A 19766-nucleotide genomic window follows, 5' to 3' on the forward strand; every position below is an offset into this window, starting at 1 on the left:
CGCCATCTTCCTCCATTCATTCTTTTCCTAAGACAAGTATGAGACCAATGAGCCAGTTGCTGGGTTTTTGTTTCTGCATAGAATTTATTTATAGCAAAGAAATTAAAATCTTTGTCATTTCTAATATAAATTATGGGTAAATTGCCAAAGATTTAATTATCTAAATATTCTTACCAGCATGATTTAAGCTGTGTACGTTTTTATAGTCGTCCTTGAAATTCTGAGTATATGGGAGACAGCTGTGCTCTTATCTTTTCTGACATCTCTCCTTGGTGAAAAATGGGCTTTGTTTGCTCCTAGGTATATATTATCATGAATTCATTCTTCCTCCACATTACATCGACAACATTTTAACAATAAAATAACTATTAAAATTGGATAATTTATTTGTTAGTTGTACTATTTCTAAGAATAATAAAATTATTTTTCTTCAGATATAATTAAGGGGATTTTATTTTGGTAAAACTTTGCAGACTTCTTTAATGAAAAAATGTGTTCTAAAAATGTGTTGATGATATAGATATTAAAATGGGCTCTACCTTCAAAAAGAACTCATGGAATAACGACACTGTAATAATATGACTAACATAGATCAAGTGCTATGTGTCTATCACCATGCCAACTGCTGTAAGACATTATTTCCCCTATTTTCTACAAATATAAGATACATATTATTATCCCTATTTTATAGATAAAGAAAATGAGATCCATAGTTAAGTCACAGAAATAATTTGTACATTTCAACCTTATTAGACACAGTGACCTTTTTATATAAAATAATTTGATATTATTTGAAACAAAATATATAACTTAACCTAGAAATATAATTTAAGAATCAATATTATATTCTAGCTATAATATAAAGGAGAAATAAAACTATTCTAATATATATTTTAGTATGTGAAGAGAGACAAAACTACCCAAAATACATAGTTTAGTAGACAATTTACTTTCATCCGTGAATAAAATTAGCATGAATGCGCCATCTCAAATGCAGACTGATACAATATTTTGATTCAAATACTTTGAGTGGTTTTGACATTGGTAATGTGGTATGTCAAAATGGAAAAGACACTTAAAGTTCTGAACAATGATAATAAAATCTTACTTTGATTAGTGATTTATATACTAGTTGTTTGCCAGAAATTTTCAGTATCTACTAAAACATACCCAAATGTTGGTGTCTTTATGTACAGGGTTAAGTTCCAAGCTGAGGTTTGGGTTTCGCATCTTCATCAATGTCTTCCTGTCATTTTAAATAATGTAACCTGTCCTTCAGGAGTAGGGTGTCTTGATCCCTTACCTAGTCCATTGAATAACAATAGTGCCCTTTGATATTTGTTGAAGGGACCAAAAATGTCCCAGAAATTTCCAGAATGCTCTGTGTTGAAAACTCCCACATTAAGTAGAAATAGTGGTGCTATGATTTTGCACATTGGCATGTGGGACCTGAAATCTCATTCCTGTATATGCTGTATTATTTTTGCCTCATAGGTTAATGAAAGAGACAGTAAACTGTCAGAAGCTCTTAAATAATTTCTGTACCATGAGCTCATTTGGAAATTTGGTGTAGGCTATAGACCCCTTTTTCAAAAGTATATTTTTAATGCATAAAAATACATAGAATTAAAAATAAAATCAGTTATATTGACGTAGTTTTAGTACAGTAAAGATGGTTATCACTAACATATCTAGTTCCATACACATGTAATGTTAAGTAAATATATTGGTAAGAAAATCTTATAGGTACTGATGAAACTGCTGCAGTTTGGTACCTATATTCATAATGGAAAGAAAATAAGGATTAAGTTGGTCTTTTAATTTCTTTAAATCCAATTTCAGTGGTGCTCAGAACTCATTCACTGACCCCAGGTTAAAGACCCCTGTACTCAAGTGAATGTGTGTACAGAGTAAATTAAGAGCTCAGTGTGGATCTATACTGGCTGAAAAACCTGTTGAGAATATTATAAAGCTCAGGTGATAAGTCAATTCTTAGAGAATGTTTAGTTAGCAGGAAGAAAATCATAAGAATATATACAAAAACCATAGTGTTGAGAAAGATGTGTATGGCCAATACTAAGTATTAATAGTTTGCTTCAACAAGGTAAGGTAGAGGAATCCTGTCAATGAAGAATGGACTAAAATGTGCAGCTTATTGTTAAAAATGAAAGGATTTTGCTCTAATTCTATTTGACTTGACAATATATTATATGCTTACTGGGATTTTTGGCTTATCAGGGAGACCAATGTCTGCTTTTTCATACCCAGTCTAATAATATTAGCTTTATATGTATAGTGCAGAATTTTCTGTGTGTTGCAGATACCTGTTCTGAATAAGAAATATGTCATAGTGAAATACCCCAAACAAATCTTTCTGACCAAAATTTGATTACATCTAGTTCAGTTAAAGAAAATAGGACTTAGCCCTGGCTGGTGTAGCTCAGTGGATTGAGCGCAGGCCGACAAACCAGAGGATCGAGGTTCGATTCCCAGTCAGGGCACATGCCTGGGTTGCAGGCCGGTTCCTTGCAGGCCAACTACCAGCAGGGGATGCACGAAAGGCAACCATACATTGATGTTTCTCTCCCTCTCTCCTTCCCCTCTAAATATAAATAAATAAATAAAATCTTTTTAAAAAAAAAAAAGGAAATAGGACTGAATGGGATAGGATTTCCTATAATCAACATTATTTAACTAATATAACTTTCCCTCAACATACCCAATACCTACAAAATGCATGAATTGAATGGGTCAGTGGGAAATCTAATTTATTATGTAATATGTACTATGCCTTTCTGAACTGGGTAGACATAAAATAAGTTGCTAACATCAAATACCATTTAGGGCAGTTATCAGCGGCTGTTAACTCACCCACATTTATTTTCAGTGAGTGCCATAACTCCACGGATCGGATCAAAGTCAGAGTATGGGATGAAGATGATGACATCAAATCCAGAGTCAAGCAGCATTTCAAAAAGGAGTCAGATGATTTTCTGGGACAAACGATTGTGGAAGTGAGGACCCTGAGTGGAGAAATGGATGTCTGGTACAACTTAGGTGACTATCTGATAAAACGTTAAATAAAATGCTAGGGTATGTGTAACATGTATTCTATTCCCAAAAAGATTTTAAAAAAATAACCAATGCCTTTCTAGAAAGTTCTGTTGGATTTTATATGGTTTGGTTTCATTAGAAACAGAAGATGATAACTATTCATTCAAATTTGATGTTATTAGAAGAGATTGGTAAGTTTGAGATGAAAATAGAAAAGTCTTTTCAAAGAATCAACTGGTGTCTTTTGGGAGAAAACTATAACCTATTCTTAATTCTTAAATCATAAATGTAGCTCCAAAAACCTTTGGTAAATGTATCAAAAAAGCAATAATCAACCTATGACTTAATGTTGTTTGACTTACTTCCTTTTGGTCTCTTAATGAATTTTAGCAATAATGGAAAAGTTTACTTTGGATACCTTTCAAGTGGTGATCTAAATGCCAACTCACTTATGCTTACTCTGATGATGATGATGAAAGTCTGTTTAATTGCTAAGATTAATAAAAATTTTATTATGTAACCAATAATTAAATAAAGATAAATTTTAATTCAACTTTTACTAGAATAATAACCTAGAAACTTTAGTTCTGATTTTAAAATAGTGAAAAATATGGATAATCTTTATATCTATAAAGAACATGATCCAAAATTTCTTAATCATGATATTTTGAAATGTTTTCATTAAATTTTTAAGTACTGGTGGTGAATCAAAGAGGGGTTACATAGTTCCAAGATTACAAAGAGTCTTCTTTTCCATTTAGAATATCAATATATTTTAGCAAATTGAACAGTGCTTCTGGGTTTTATTAATGTACATATTTTAAGTAATATAATATTTCACAAAGTAAAGGGATAAGGTCACAGAATTAATAAAACACTAAATTATGTAATAATTTAAAGAAGGACCAATATATAACTTACCTGTACACAAAATTGAAGCTAGACTAAGAATTCATTGTAAAAATAAAACCCAAAGAAGTGTTTCTTAAAGGGAATTGGTACATCTACATTATCAGCATAAAATTTTTACCAAAGTTATAATGGTCATCTTTTCATGTTTTGTTTATACTATAAAATAGCTTTATATCTTAAAATACAGATTTAAAGCAAGGGCAAACTCACAAATTGTGTTTTAATTAAAGAGGTTTGCCTATACAGGGACTTTTTCCTGTAATAAGTTAACATGAGGCAATTAGAACTCAGAACACAATTTTCTCAAATTGTTCCTTTGACAAAACGTACATGTAGAGTATTAATTTTGCCAAGGAATTTGAATGTGCTGTTAGTAAAATCCGCTACACACTCTGAAACTGCCCTTCACACTCTGCAGAGGAAACAGATGTAACACAGCATGGCGGGCTTTGCCTGCTCACCTACAGTTTGTACTTTGTTCCCTCTTTGTTTGTGTCCAACCTTTTAAAATAGGGAGGGATTGAGCACATTTTAGCTTTCTGTCAAATCCTTCAGTGGTTCAGTCCACATAAGTACCATATTTTCATACTTGGTACAAAGTTCGTCACTCCTTGTCACTTAGAATTCACTCCACCGTGCAGAAGAGAGCTTGGCTAAGATCCTTGGCATCCAAGCAGAGCCTGTGTCCCCTGGATGCACTGGGACAATTACAATTAAAATCAAAGATCCAGTAATGCTCTCTTGGGGCTCTGGGGAAGACAGCAGTCTGTGATTAAAAAATAAAAGTAAAATAAAATAAAATAAAATTTAAAAGCCCTAGGACTTGAATTTCTTTTTGCCCCAGCAGGGAAGTTTAATACTGGGATTTATTGAGAATCCACAATCTCCCAGCCAGTAAGAGAAACTCCTTAGGGAAGAATCTTTACAAAACAGTGACTAAATATTAACAATATAAAATCAGCAGACATTTCATTAGAAAAAGCAGACTTCATGAGTTAACTTTATGCCATGGCTAAAAATAGTTATACTTAGAAAGAAGGTCAATTAAGGAAGTCTTCACCACTGACTTTGTGGCACTCTGACCCCTGACATTTCATTTGTGAGTGGGTCAGCTCGTCTAGGTTTCATCTGTGAAGTGGGTGCCCAGTGTAGGTCTCCTGCTACTTTCACACTCTGAGAATTCACACTCTATTTCTGCCAAAGCTACTGATCAGTTTATACTTGACATGTCTGTGTGCACACAGTATTTTGATGGAGTTAACTACAGATTGATTCCATTTAAATAAACAGTTAATCCAACAGTCATGAGTAAACACAGGCTATAGACTGTAGGTCTTTATAAATCACTAATGAAGAAAATACTCTCTCTACACACACACACACACACACACACACACACAGTTGGTTATATACAGGATCTGGCACAAATAACACCCCTTTTTATCACAAAATCTTTTATTATAAAATCATAAGCATGTAATTCTATAATACAGTGACAGCACACTCAGCACACTTACGACATTTTAAGTGAAATTTTCTAATTAAAACTATAAATTAGTACACTCATGTGAGTACCCTACCAACCACACTCAAGCAGGTGGCAGGCACTACTTCTGCCAGACCCTGTAAATATATTACATACTATATATATGCAATTTGTTATTAGCCAGAGTTTTAACTCATCTTTTCAAGCACAGAAAGAGAAGTGGAAGCCTTCAGATACATTACTTTCCTGGTTAATTTTATCTTTAAGTTATACTGCTTTTATTTGCCTAAATAATTTATTTTATTGAATGAACTAATTAAGTACAAAGAAATTTATATCAGGTCTTCTGATAAGCTTTTCTTGAAGTGTCTATAATGCAGTTTGATAATCAGAGTGACACAGTTGGCACATTATTTTAAATGGTATTTAGCAGAATCCTTCTGGTTAGGTAATAATCATACTAGATCTAGAAAAATGGCTTTTAGCAACCTGAGCCTCTTTTAAACCTTTTGAGAACTTGTATGGGAAATATGGTATTGTCGAAAATGACTGACCAATTACTTTTTTGCTTTATCAGAGAAACGGACAGATAAGTCAGCTGTCTCTGGGGCCATTCGATTAAAAATCAATGTGGAAATAAAAGGAGAGGAGAAGGTTGCTCCATATCACATACAATACACATGTTTACATGAGGTAAGTCAAGTGAATTTTATTAATAATAAAACCTAGAAAAGAAATTGGTCTTGATCATGAAACATAAAACAAAATTTTTTGTTTAGAATATGGAGTCGAGTTAGCTCTGTGGAGTTGTCTCTGCAGTTCTCACTCAATACCACAGAAGTAATGACCGAGCTGGTGTCCTTCAGTGAGAGTTCAGAGCAAACACATGAGGCAAGTAGTAATAAACAAGACAGTGAGATAATGAATTAGGAGACCAAATAAAATGACTACTCTTCCAAGAGAACAAAGAATGTCAAAAAGCATGTATTGAAGAAATAAGAAGTCATGACAAATATTTTGGAAGCATCAAAGATATGGTATTACTTCCATAATTCAGGAGAGGCTCCAAACCAGGAGTGTTTTTGAGAACTCTTTGTTACTGTTTAGATTTTATTGAAGATTTAAAGAAGAGTATTTACAACTAGAAATATAGAAATGCTGATGTTGTATCAATGGCTTTGGGGAGCCCATGTAATAAGCAGTAATTTTTCTCCCTTTTTCTGAGAACAACAAAGGGCTTCGTACATATTGAGCCCTCCTCTATTCTATCTCTGCTTCCACAAATGTACCTGGGTATGCAGAGTGTCAGAGCGCAGTTACCCAGGCATAGCAGGCAATATACCCACCCAAAAGGCAGAGCCTGGCTGGGTTAGAGAGAGGGAGAGACCACCCAGTTTGATTCTGACAGGCAGAATCACCAGTTCCTTTTTACCTCAGTGTAGATGCACAGACATACAATCATGAGCTTCTATTGGCTGCTTGTGTCTGAGAGCTTAGCTAGAGGTGTTACCAAAACCTTTCTCTAATACAAATGACACTTGTCCCATGTATCAAAAAATATGAGGAGAAGCTAAGGAATATATCTCTCCCTGTGTCCAAAGAGATAAGTACCTACCTAAGATAGAAAAAAATGCTGAGAGAATCTTTGGGTAATTATTTACACCTCCATTTTACTACAGAAGGAATGGGGAGTAGTATTTAGGTCTTTTACACATTACATAGTAATTAGATATAGGACATAGGCTTAATTTCCTGACTATAATCTGTCAAGTGTTATTGAATATCATCCTTTCAAAACAGGTGGTTAAGTTTTCAGACCAATAAAAAAATTCTTGAACTGGAAAGATGGAAAGCCTTAAAGTGTGCACAAAGAAGATTTGCTTAAGGGAAGCAGCATTATGTTTTGTCTTTCAGTCTTTTCTGCTTGTCAAAGAACCAAAAAACAAAAACAAAAAACAACTTAAGTTCAAGACCCAGTGATCCAGGCTACATCCATACAGCAATTCCTAAACTTGTTAACTTGCCAGAAGCAAAAAGAGATTGTATGTAGTGAGTTTTTCTATTATAGAGTTCTCAAACATGCATTTTCAACTTCAGTTCATTGCCCTGATTCTACCATTTCGCAGCCAAAGTCCTTTATTATCATCTACATACCTATAATCATATTAACGGTCAAAAGTAGATTATTCACACAGGGCTCTAAAATTTAATCAGAGCCCATGAATGCAATATATGTTCTAGCATTTAGAAATGTGTGCATGCCAAAACTTTTATTTTCTTCTCAAATGATTTGGTATGTATGAAACATTTAAATCATTGATTATATATAGACCCAGTCAGAAATAAAATCAGTATTTGTGTAAAGATGAGGTTAGTTACAATAAATATCCAAGCTATTCATATTGACTATAGATGCTGTGAAACATAAAGATCAATCACAATGTAGATATAATTTACTGATTAATGTAGTTAAATTTACTTATAATTTAACTGTAATATTTAAATATCACAGTTAAATATTTCTGGCCTATTCTAAGAAATTACTGAACGATTGAAAACCACTTACTTTTAGAATCTGTTCCATTACTTGACTGAAGTGAAATCTAATGGTGCAGTGAAAATTCCAGAGGTCAAAGGGGATGAAGCCTGGAAGGTTTTCTTTGATGATGCTTCCCAAGAAATAGTTGATGAGTTTGCCATGCGTTATGGAATTGAATCCATTTATCAAGCTATGACGTAAGTACCATAAACCATTTGTATGTTCAAAAAATCTCTTCTGAAATGTTTTTTAAAAGCATTCACATCCCTTCTTCTAATTTAATTAAAATTTTTATTACATAGAAAATTATATTTTAATATGCCAGCTGCCCTTTTTCTCACAGCTATAAAGTATGCAGGATAAAGTATAAAGTATAAATTTACTACAACTACTTCCCACACCTTATTGTGTTCTCAAAATGTGGTCAGCCCTGTGACTAGCAGAGTTACCAGTACCTGGGAACTTAGAAATGCAAATTAATCAGTCTACCCCAGACCTAGAGAATCAGACTCTGAGGGCAGGGCCCAATGATCTCTGTTTTAACAAGCCCTACAAGTAATTCTCATACTCTCTTAAGTTTGGGAACCAATGCCTTGTTTGATGTCTGGGAAAGCTAAAGCCTGATGATTGAAGTGCATTGTCCAAGGTTACAAAGCCTATTAGTGTCCAGGACACAGCTAGAGCCATTACAATGCCTTGGCCCTAACATTAGATTATATCATTCCTTCCTATATTTATATCATTGCTGCTAATTCAGCAAAACCAAGATTTATTGAGCAACCATAGAGCCCAAACACTGCAGTAAATATGAAACTGCAGCGGTGAACCATACAGACACATACATAAACCTTTACTGAGGAGTCCCAGTTAGGGTTTAGAATTGGGTTAATACTTGCCTATAGTTTACATTTTGAAACCTAGTCTGAGTTTGTAAATGCATTTTTTTCAGATATAGACTATATAAAATGTGTGAACTATTTATGTACATGTATGAGGACTGTATTTTCATATTAATGATAAAATGTATTTTCACATGAGCTGAGTAGATGCTGGCCCAGATGATCAGTGATTTTCAACCACCTAAATGATGGATATGAACTGGACCAAAATCAGAGTTCTTCTTCAAAGTTTACTGTTTTTAACATTTAGTCACCTGCCATAATTCTAGAACAGCATGTGTAAATTTCTTTCAAATTTCTGATAAAGTATGTGTTTTTTCAGTTTACAGAATGTTTTAATATTAAATAATAAAGACCTACAGATTCTTAGACACAAAAAGAAACTCAGAATTCACACAACTGAACCTCCCTCCAAATCAGGAAACCCTCGTACTGCATTCCTGACTGGTGGTCATTAGCCCTCTGCTTGCTCGTGTCCACTAACAGGGAGCTCACTCTTTTTGAGGAAATATATTTTATAATTGAGTAGCCACAGTGGAGTCTGGGACTTTGCCATCTGCTCTGTCCCACGTCAATGGCTATAATAATTCAGCAGAACACCCAGTATGAATTTAAGTGCAATTAAAATGCAATCATTATTAATAATGTACAGTGAACAAAGTGTGTTCTGCTGAAGGAGAGCTATATTTTTTTTAAAGACTTTTGGAAAGAATCCCAGTAAAAGCAAAGAAAGTTACATTTATTGCAAAATATCTCTGAACCGATTCCAATTTTTTTCAGTTTCATGTTTTGTATATTCAGAGAAGCATAACTGTTCACAGAAAAAAATGGTAAATGTATGCTAGTTTAAGAGAATAATCATCTCTCCATTTTGTGACTTCTATTTTTCTTACTTTTTAACATATATAACCAACAACAAATAATAATTTAAATACATATTGGTACCAAGTGACCTGCATATAAATAGAGTTTTATCATATTTTTAAGACTCAGCCCCTGCTCACTCTAGAAACTAGTCTAAAACAGGGGCTGGCATTTTTTTTCCTGTAAACAGCCACATAGTAAATCTTTTCAGCTTCGCGAGTCCTAAGTCACGGCCGCACCTGCTCAGTGCTGCACTTCCACGGCAAGCCAGCCATAGATTTGAAGTTAACAAGCGAGTACGATTGTGTCCTGAATTTTAATTTTAGCAAACTAAAATTTTAATTTAATTAAACTTAATTTTAAAAACCAAATTGGGTTGGGTGGTGGGCCTTGGATCGCCACCGACACTGGACTAAGGAGTGAAAGCGAGGCAGACGGGCAGGAGGAAAGGGGCGCCTTCCTTTCATGTGTGATGGATCGGCGATTACACTTTGATGATGACAGAATGTGGTGCATTATATCTAGTTGTGGTTATACATTTGACTTGATATCGATATTTTTATTTATTAAATGTTTCCTTTACCATTAAGTATAAGCCAAGATGGCCTTAACATTTCCCTCAGCTGGATAAAACCTTAGACAAGCTTCTCTCTGCCTCTCCGCCTCTGATCTCCCTCTCACCTTGGTTGTATGGAAGCCAGAGACCTAACTCCAGAGGTCTCTAACCTCCCTTTTCCTAGAGCATTTACTTTAGAAAACTTAGATTTGTAAATTCATTCTCTGACCTGTTAAGATGTAAACTTTTTTAAAAGACTCTTGCCAGTTTTACAACCCAGGACTGTCTCAAGGACATGGGAGAGCCATCCCTTTCTAATATAATCATCAGGGAACATAGGTCCTGTCTCCCAGGCTCTGTGGGAGGGTAGAACTCTAACTTGGGTAGAGGGGCCTTGCTCCAACTTGTAATACAACCTGCTGTCTTAAGGCTAAGAAAAAGTGTATTTTTCTTCTGGGCAAGGCCAGTTAGTAAATACAGATAATTAGGATTCCACCACTTCAACTCTTAGAATCTCTACTTTTCATAGCCTACCTCGGTCTTAAAATCTTTCCCATTTTTTATTTCAGTGGAGTTGAGTTCAGACCAAATTCTGGTTTCTCTTTTGTATAGTATAGTCTTGAATAAAATTGTTCTCTCCTAACTCTATCCTCTGTAATTTTTTTGACAGTATAAAATTTAGCATCTCACTAGAATTTTTTCTTTTAAATTCTGTTTTTTGACAATCTGATAACTTTTTATTAAATAACTTATTTTTCCATCACAATTGACATATTAGTTTCTGGTGTACAAAATAGTGATTAGACATTTATACAACTTATGAAATGATCACCTCAGTAAGGCTAGTACCCACCTGACACCATACAAAGTGATTACAATATTCACTATACTCCCCATGCTGTATTATACATTCCTGTGACTGTCTTTATGACTGGGGATTTGTACTTCTTAATCCTTTCACCTTTTTTAATCATCCTCCCAACCTTCCTTCCATCTAATGACCATCAGGTTGTTCTCTGTAACTATGAGTTTGTTTATGTTTTGTTGATTTCTTTGGGGCTTTTTATTCCACATGTAAATACAGTCATATGGAATTTGTCTTTCTCTTGTTTGACTTATTTCATTCAGCATAATACTCTCTAAGTCTATTTGTGTTGTTGCAAATGGAGATTTTATTTTTTTATGGAAAATACTCCACTGTCTTCTGTTCGTATGTACCACTTCTTCCTTTTCATTTATCAGTGGACACTTAGGTTGCTTCCCTATCTTGGTTATTGTAAATAATGCTGCAGTGAGTATAGGTGTGCATATATCCTTTCAAATTACAGTTTTGTTTTCTTTAGATAAATACCCAGAAGTGGAATCACTGTGTCATATGGTAGTTCGGTGTTTAAATTTTGAGGAAATTCCATACTGTTTTCCATTGTGCTTGTACCAATTTATAGTCCCATCAATAGTTCACAAGGATTTCCTTTCCTTCACGTCCTTATGAACATTCTTGTCCTTTTGCTGATAGATATTCTGACAAGTATGAGGTGATAGCTCACTGTGGTTTTAATTTCAATTTCCCTGGCGATTAGATGATGTTGAGCATCTTTTTATGTCTACCGAGCATCTGTATGTCCTCTTTGGAGAAATGTCTATTCAGGTCCTCTGCCCATTTTTACTCATACTGTTTTTATGGTTTGTTTTGTTTTTCCTGGTGTTAAGCTTTATTAGTCTCATATATTTTGGATATTAACCCTCTATAAGAGATACCATTGGCAAATATCTTCTCTCATTCAGTAAGTTGTTCAAAACTTATTGAACAAAAAGTTCAACACTTTTTGTTTTGTTGATGATTCCCCTCACTGTGCAAAAATGCTTTACTTTGCTGTAGTCCCATTTGTATTTTTTTCTTCTGTTAGACTCGCCTGAAGAGGCATATCCAAAAAAGTATTACTAAGATCAATTTAATAATCTCATAACTCTTTAAAAGTTTTACTATCAACATAAAGGTCATAGATATGATCTCTTCATTTATTCATTGTTGCTCATTAGTTGAAAATTGATTGTTTTCTAGAAAAACATGTTTTATGTTGATATATTAATATTATAATTATATGTATAATCGTATTTATAAAATTATATTTATTCTCATCTTCTGGCGTATATCTTCATGTCAGGCAGTTTTAATTGCCAAGAGCAAGCAAAGTGAAACTGAAAATTTTAGTAAGGTTGACATAGGTATTTGTTTTACCATTTACGTTGCCTTTAAGTGTTTTACAGCGTATCATATTGATTAATCATTTCTAGTAATTTGAATAAGTTTCAGACTACTAATATTCTTCTGTCAGGTGTAAAATATAACTTTCAGAGCTGCTTTTGATCATATTTTCCAAATAATACTTTTGTAATTTATCTGTAACTTGAGTCCTACTCTACTGTAAGCCGGTGAGTAACTCGACAAAGCAACAAAAACTAGTTTTTGAATAACCAACTATATCTTTGAATTTAAACTGGTTGCTTATTGAGTCAGTATTTTTCTGTTGTTTTGAAACCTTGCTTCAGGGAACCAAAAAAACATACAAAATACCAACCAACCAACAACATCACACAGCTAGATATGGCAAGCTTATCTTAGAAGAATTTCCTCTTGGCTCTGGGTGGGTAATTCAGTTGGTTGGAGTGTCACCCCAATAAGCCAAGGTTGCGGGTTCAATACCCAGGCAGCTTATATATTAAGAATCAACAAGTGAGTGAGTAAATAAGTGAAACAAATCTCTCTCTCTCTTTCTCTCTCTCTCCCCCCTCTTCTCTTCCTCGTCCCTCTCTACCTCTCTTTCTCTCCCTAAAATTAATAAATTAAAAAAATTAAAAGGAGAATTTCCCCTTAATTTTTAAAGACACAGACTTGGGGAAAGTCCTCTGATACTTAGCTAAATGCCCAGGTAACTTCATAACCTTCCTCGTATATTAGAGATCATGTGGTTTCTTTAGGCATACTCCCATATCCTCGAAGATCAATTTGGGGCATAAATGAATATGTATATTAAGTCAGGAAGTCTGGTTGTACATTATTAATTTTTCTCTTGTGTATTTCTCAGTATAAGAAAGAGGTTGACTCTATTTTTCTATTAAATAACCTGACCATTAATATTGAACTTCCTAGTCCTCCAAGGTACCTCCTACTTACTTGGAAATGCTCTCTCCTTTTACCACAGAACATATTCTATGAGAACACATTTTATGAGCCTTATTTGTTACATTAAAATGCATCTTTTGTTCTGGAGGATTCATGAGAAAAAGGAAATAGCTTACAATTTTCCTATTTGGACAAGTGATGATCTCTTCTGTCAAGCAAATACATTTTAACTGAGTGCTCAATGAGTCTTTCTTTTATTGTAAAATGAAGCCCAAGATGTCTTATAAAATCTGAGATTTTATTAGACTGTATAGCCATGCCTCCATAATACAAAATAAGAGAAAAGCATTAGGTCAAAGTTTTTTGTTTTGTTTTATTTTTGTTTTTGTTTTTACTCTGATGTACTTAACAACCTATATTTTGGTAGTGCTCATCTTAACCTAATTCATATTTGAACCAGAATGGTTGAGCTATAGTTTACCAAAAGCCACCAGTCTATTTTAGTTGCTTGATCCATCAGCCTGGTTTCTAAGTAGAGTTCTGCTGAATGAAGTCATTCATTCCCTTAAGAAATATTTATTGAGTGCATACCATGTTCCAGGAAGTTCTCTAGGCACTGAGAATACATCACTGAAGAAGAAGGTAAGGTCCAGTTTCTTATAGAGCCCACATTTCAGAAGATACAATTTATGCAACAGACACTTTCTATGTATCTAAGTAAAACGACTTAACACGGCAATGGGGATTCAACAATAAAAGACGGCTTCTGTATGCAGTGAGCTTCTAATCTAGGGAGAACAGGAAGCAGACATTGAATAATAATAAGATAGCATAACAGAGCTATGCATGTGTGCTGTAAAAACATATTCATGGGACCGAATTCAGGCATAGAAGAGAAATACCAGAGAAGGCCAATGGGCAGCTTGCTCATCCCATCATCATTTTCTATTCAAGTCCCTTCATTTCCCTAAACACTATACATTTCCTGTCTGACCCTACTGCCCTCTACAACCTCTACAATTGAGCTTGAGCTCAATTGGCATCTATGTCATTGCATCTATAAAAAGTTGTGATGCTTTTGGCCAAAAGAGAAGTAATTCTTAAATGTTTGAGCCCCTTTTTGGTGAAAAGGATGGATAAAATAATTTACTTACTATTGCATTGCATGCTAATCTGAATTCTCAGGAGCAAATATGATAAATATTGGTTTACTCTCATATTTCAAACATCAGAAATACAGATGGTCTTTTCTCTCATCTTGTATTGTTTCTTTGAAAACTCTTAAAAGGATCTAAAAATCATTGTCTTTTCTTTCTTCTTCCTAATCACCCTGCTCTTATTTTCATTAAAAAATAATTGCCTTCTAAATCTACTTAATTAAGGCATTTCCATCCCTTGCAAACCTCAAGATGGGTGTTATTTGGGATGATTATTCATGAAAAGGCAGGTGAGTTGGATGATTTTTTCCCATTATGATACCTATAAAATATTAGCGAGTTAGCTGAATGCAGATGTGTTCTTTGAAGTACACATGACTTTCCCTGTATTTTTCCAGTAATATTTTGAGAATTCTGGTTGATAATGTTGTAGCAGCTGCTTCATCTAAAAACCTGCCAGGAACAATCTCATTATTGGCAATTTAAGTATCATCTTTTTGGAGTTTGTTACTCCGATTGTTATTTGCTAAATTGATTTGACACTGACCCCGTTTTCTGTAAAAATGAAGTCGAGTGATTTTAACATTATTAATTAAGTGCTTTTAATCAAGTCCTTTCAGGGAATTGCTAAGCATTCTAGAAATTACAGTAGTACTTTTTGACCTATTTTATTTAAAGGTGTACTTTTTGAAGGGGTGGTTTGCTGCAGGGACACACTCAGTCATTAAATTGCTAATGTACATTTAATCCTGTTTCCTCTTTTCCCTTTAGGATAATTTAAGTAGTATTGAAACTGCAGCCTTTAAACGGAAATGATTTTTGAGATCTTTATAAGCAAGAAAGTTTGCCTTGGCAGTTACCACACAGAAAGAAAGGGCACAAAAACTCAGAGGCAGATACTTTACCAAATTGAAGACCATGTAGAAGCCTGTTAGCTGAAAACTCTCAGAAAGTAAAAGATGCCTGAGGCATTGAATATTCTGCAACTGTTGACCTCTAACTTGCATCTAACAAATATAATTACTTATGAATTGTTAAGGAAAAAAGGAATATGAAAGCATAGCACTAGTGGGTTTTTAATTTATGTTTTTAATATTTTTTATTTTATGTGTAATATGTTAAATAGATATTAATAATAATTAATTTTGCCTGTAATGAAGTCAAAATATGTATTATTGACCTAAAAGAAGCAGTCAGTGGTAATCTAGTTGCAGGGTTAAATTACACAAATTATGTAACTCTCATGGTACTCTCACATTTTTATTCATGATCTTCAAAGATCCATGTTTATAACTGTAACCTACTTTCATTGGCTAGTATCTGACAAGCTCTAGGAGAGAGGTCTGGCTGCTATGGAAGAGAAGTCACCATCTGCAGGACCACCATGACTTCTTCTGAGGTGCAACTCAGAGCATTTACTTATGTATGTGCCCTGCATTTGTGTTCAGCAATACAAAATTCACCGATGCCTAGGTGGAGGATAAATTCTTAAGATATGACAGCAAGATAGGTTCAGATTATGTACGGAAAATCTGTTTCCTCTGCTCGTATTTTATCTTTTCACTTTTATCTCTAAGCTGTGCTATCAATTTTCAGGTCTTTTGTTGTAGTTCAAATGAAACAGGTTTTCCTGAGAGAAATAACAAAATTGAACACTTATTGCTTCTGATGTCTGCATATGATACTATTATTCAAGGTTTAAAAGAAATGATCTTTAAGTATAAAGGTAGCATAATTCAATCTTGCCCTCAGTAGTCATCTGCTTAATTAAATCCTGGTTTCAGCAAAATGCTTGGAAAACAGAACTGTTTGCGAAAGATACGCTTTTGAGCTTTTATATTTTTTATAAAAGGTAGTGAGTTTTTATATTACAAAAGCTCACAACCTGGACTCAAGGTGGATGTTACGTTTATTTGTTCAATCAATGTGCGGTGCAAGGAGGGCCTCTTGCTTTCTCCCTGCAAGAAGAACATGAGCGTGAAATAACGTTCTGATTGAACTACAACACTTCAGGGACTGACATAAGTAGGGACTCAGCTGCTGGAGAAGAAGAGACTCCTGCATTACAGCTTCCCAACGGTGCAAGGGCCTGCTGAAAACTGCGCTTTGGCTGTGTGCACACAACACTCTCACAGTTGAATCACATTCTGATTTAACCACTTCAGATTTGTAAGCAAGAAAATTTTAAAAGACTAAAATTGCTTTCTCCTTCAATTACAGATTATGGGAATTTTTTCTCCTCTTCAGGGATGCAATCGAAGAATCATTTAATTGCTGACCTTAGAGGTTATGCTGTTATGTGAATTAATTCATTCCTGTTTTAAAGTTCTTGATGTTTTTGTCTTGTAGGCATTTCTCTTGTCTATCTTCCAAATACATGTGCCCCGGCGTCCCTGCCATCATGAGCACCTTGCTGGCAAATATAAATGCTTTCTATGCTCATGCAACAGTCTCAGCAAATGTACAGCTTTCTGCTTCAGATCGATTTGCCGCTACCAACTTTGGTGTGAGTATTGTTCTGCTAAATGTAAAATTTCTAGTAGCTTATGGGAGTTACATTTTAAAGGGGTGTTGGATTCCAGATATTTGGGGGATCTTATTGTGGAAGGTATATCTTAGGGAATATCTCTTAGTGTAGTTGGACTAAAGCTACAAGTTTATTTGAAACATATGTAGTGAAATAATTTTGACAGTCAAGAGATATCTTCATTAAATTAAATGTCCATATCTGGAATGACCTGTTCCAGTGGGGAAAAGCATACGTGTTGTGAGAGTATTGGTATTTTATAAGAAGTTCTTCATGTCTGCAAATTTGGAATTCACCACTGTAGACACAAATGTGAGATTGTTTGACTTCTCTGGAGACTATTTGGCTCTGTTTGTACTTTCTGTTGGTTCCTACCAGTACTGATGGATAACAAACAGCACATCTTCTAAAGAAAATAATAGTTGTGTAAAGAGTCTAAGAGAAAAATCTATATCTAATTAAAACTGTCCTTCTGAAGTACCCAAATGCATCAAAAAGACGTTAAAAATTAAAACTTAAGGGACCCTTTGGCACCTCAAGTATTGTCTACTTCCTGGTCACTGGAACTCATTCTTTGTAAGCATAATGACATCGAAATTGACAGTTCTGAAAATAGGAAACAAATGAATAGTAATTCCAGTAAAGGGCTGATGATCTAAACCAAGATTGAGTGCAGGTAGAGAACGGAGGACAAATTTCAGAGCGCTCCACGTGTAAACTCAATAGCACTGCCTGGACAGATTCCCAAGGTTTGGTCAGGGCAACTGTATGGGCCAGGAGTTCTCTTCAGTATCCCTGTGGGATGGCTGTTTTTCCAAGACACCACAGTTATATTTCCCACTGAACTTCTGAACTGGTTCACTGAATAAATTTTTTATTGATAATGTTGTTATAAATCAAATTTAGAGCAGTATATGTCATAGAGTAGAAAGAAATGAAACCCAGCAAATAAAAGTGTGTAAAGCCAGTAGGGGGGGAAGTATATATGTGCTGCTGTGTTTACTCTTTTCTTGTCTTTTTCTTGAAAAGAAAATGCATATGAGATGGGTAAGATTAATTGGAAGTAAAAGGAAAAAGTAATTGTTACTTAATGGCAAATCAAAATAAATACTAGTAGAAGAAAACTCTTACTCAGTCAGGAGTCATAGGGGTTGAGCTCCTGCTCAAAACTAGCAAGTCAGTTGTGAGTCATTCAAGCCCCAGTTTCTCAATCTGCTCAATAAGGATGAGAATTATTTCTCCAGCGTGTTTCTCAAATTAAAATGAGGTAAAAGATGATAAGCCACTCTGTAAACATTTAAAGTGCTCTGCAATATAATCTATGAAGATTTATTCTCTCCTGCTCTACCTCTAGTACAAACAGTACACCAGTAGCTACTTTTATTAGACAGATTAACTCTTGTAAGAGTTGGGACTGAAGAACATTTCCTGGCCAGCTCAAGAAAATACCATCATGACCAGTACCAGATCAAAGAATAGTTTTATTGTGTAAGCATCATTTTGGTAACAGCACTCAGTGTTGTGAAATTGTTTTGCTTTTAATATGCTGCCTGGGTGCATCGTACAGAATAAAGCAACCTTATGGAACACTAAGCCTTTCTACCACTGAGAAAGAAGATGTGTTTATATGATTAATATCTGCCATAAAAGCTACCTGGAGGAAAATGAGATAGCATACTTTTTTACTTCACACTGACCCAAAGAAGATAAACTAAATTGATTTCAGTGTTTCAGTGGCAACATGGTTATAACAAACTTCATTTTATAAATCAAATGACTTATTATAGAAGAGGGCAAAAAAATCTTTCTCAAAAACATATTGGTAAATTGGTGAGTTGGAATGCAAATGTAACCATATTTTTCTCTACTTATTGAAAATAATGCTATTTACACAGTCAAATATATATATAAGTATCATGTCTCCTATCTCCACATTAGGGCTTAAAGTTCTTATTTGTCCAGTTTCTGAAGCTGATACCATCACTTGTGACTTAGAAACACCATTATATTGGCCCTTCTTTATCCTTTTCAAGGGTGTAACCCAGACATCTTGAGTCTTCAAAAATTAAGCCAATGGCCAAGCTTATTTACCTATGATGATTGTAGAACAAATATTCAAGAAAAGAAAACCATTACTCTTACAAATTGAGACTTTTTGTGCACAATTGTTATTTGAAGTCATGGTTTAGATGGAAATGTTCAAAAATAAAGTGAACCGGATGGAACCTTGGGGGTGGAGAAAATCAGCAAGCAAAATTTTCTGAGGAAAATGGTTAAAGAAATTAAATTAAAATGATAATAAAATGTGATATTGTGAAAGGCAAGGTAAACTATCTTGAGAAAAGCAGCATATATAACATTGCCAGGTGTTGCTAAGTTCAAAAAAGATGGGGAAAGAAATGAGCCCATTGGATTTGATAATTAGGAGGCCATTGCTTAGTGAAGCAGTTGAGGTAAAAGTCTAATTTCATAGCATTCTTTAATGAAGGGCAAAAATGAATAGTAGTGTAAACTAGGGTTTATGTATTCACTAAAATATAGCGCAGTCATTAAAATCAAGTTCTTATGGGATGGGAGTAAAAGACAGAAAACTGTACTTGAACAACAATTAAAATAAATAACTTTTTAAAATATCAAGTTTTTAAATA

The 19766-nt window shown here is 34.3% G+C and overlaps 1 protein-coding gene across 1 annotated transcript in view; it reads left to right on the plus strand.

Moving 5' to 3' along the window:
- Positions 1–19766, plus strand: part of UNC13C (unc-13 homolog C) — a 511573-nt gene that overhangs the window by 246803 nt on the left and 245004 nt on the right. The window contains exons 10-13 of the mRNA XM_037053932.1: positions 2888–3057; positions 6030–6145; positions 8025–8188; positions 16941–17097. Coding sequence (XP_036909827.1) covers positions 2888–3057; positions 6030–6145; positions 8025–8188; positions 16941–17097 — 607 coding nt within the window. The remainder of the gene's footprint in view (positions 1–2887; positions 3058–6029; positions 6146–8024; positions 8189–16940; positions 17098–19766) is intronic.

Source organism: Sturnira hondurensis, unplaced genomic scaffold (assembly GCF_014824575.4).
Source record: "Sturnira hondurensis isolate 20B ecotype Veracruz unplaced genomic scaffold, ASM1482457v3 Scaffold0008196, whole genome shotgun sequence".
Lineage (NCBI taxonomy): Eukaryota > Metazoa > Chordata > Mammalia > Chiroptera > Phyllostomidae > Sturnira > Sturnira hondurensis.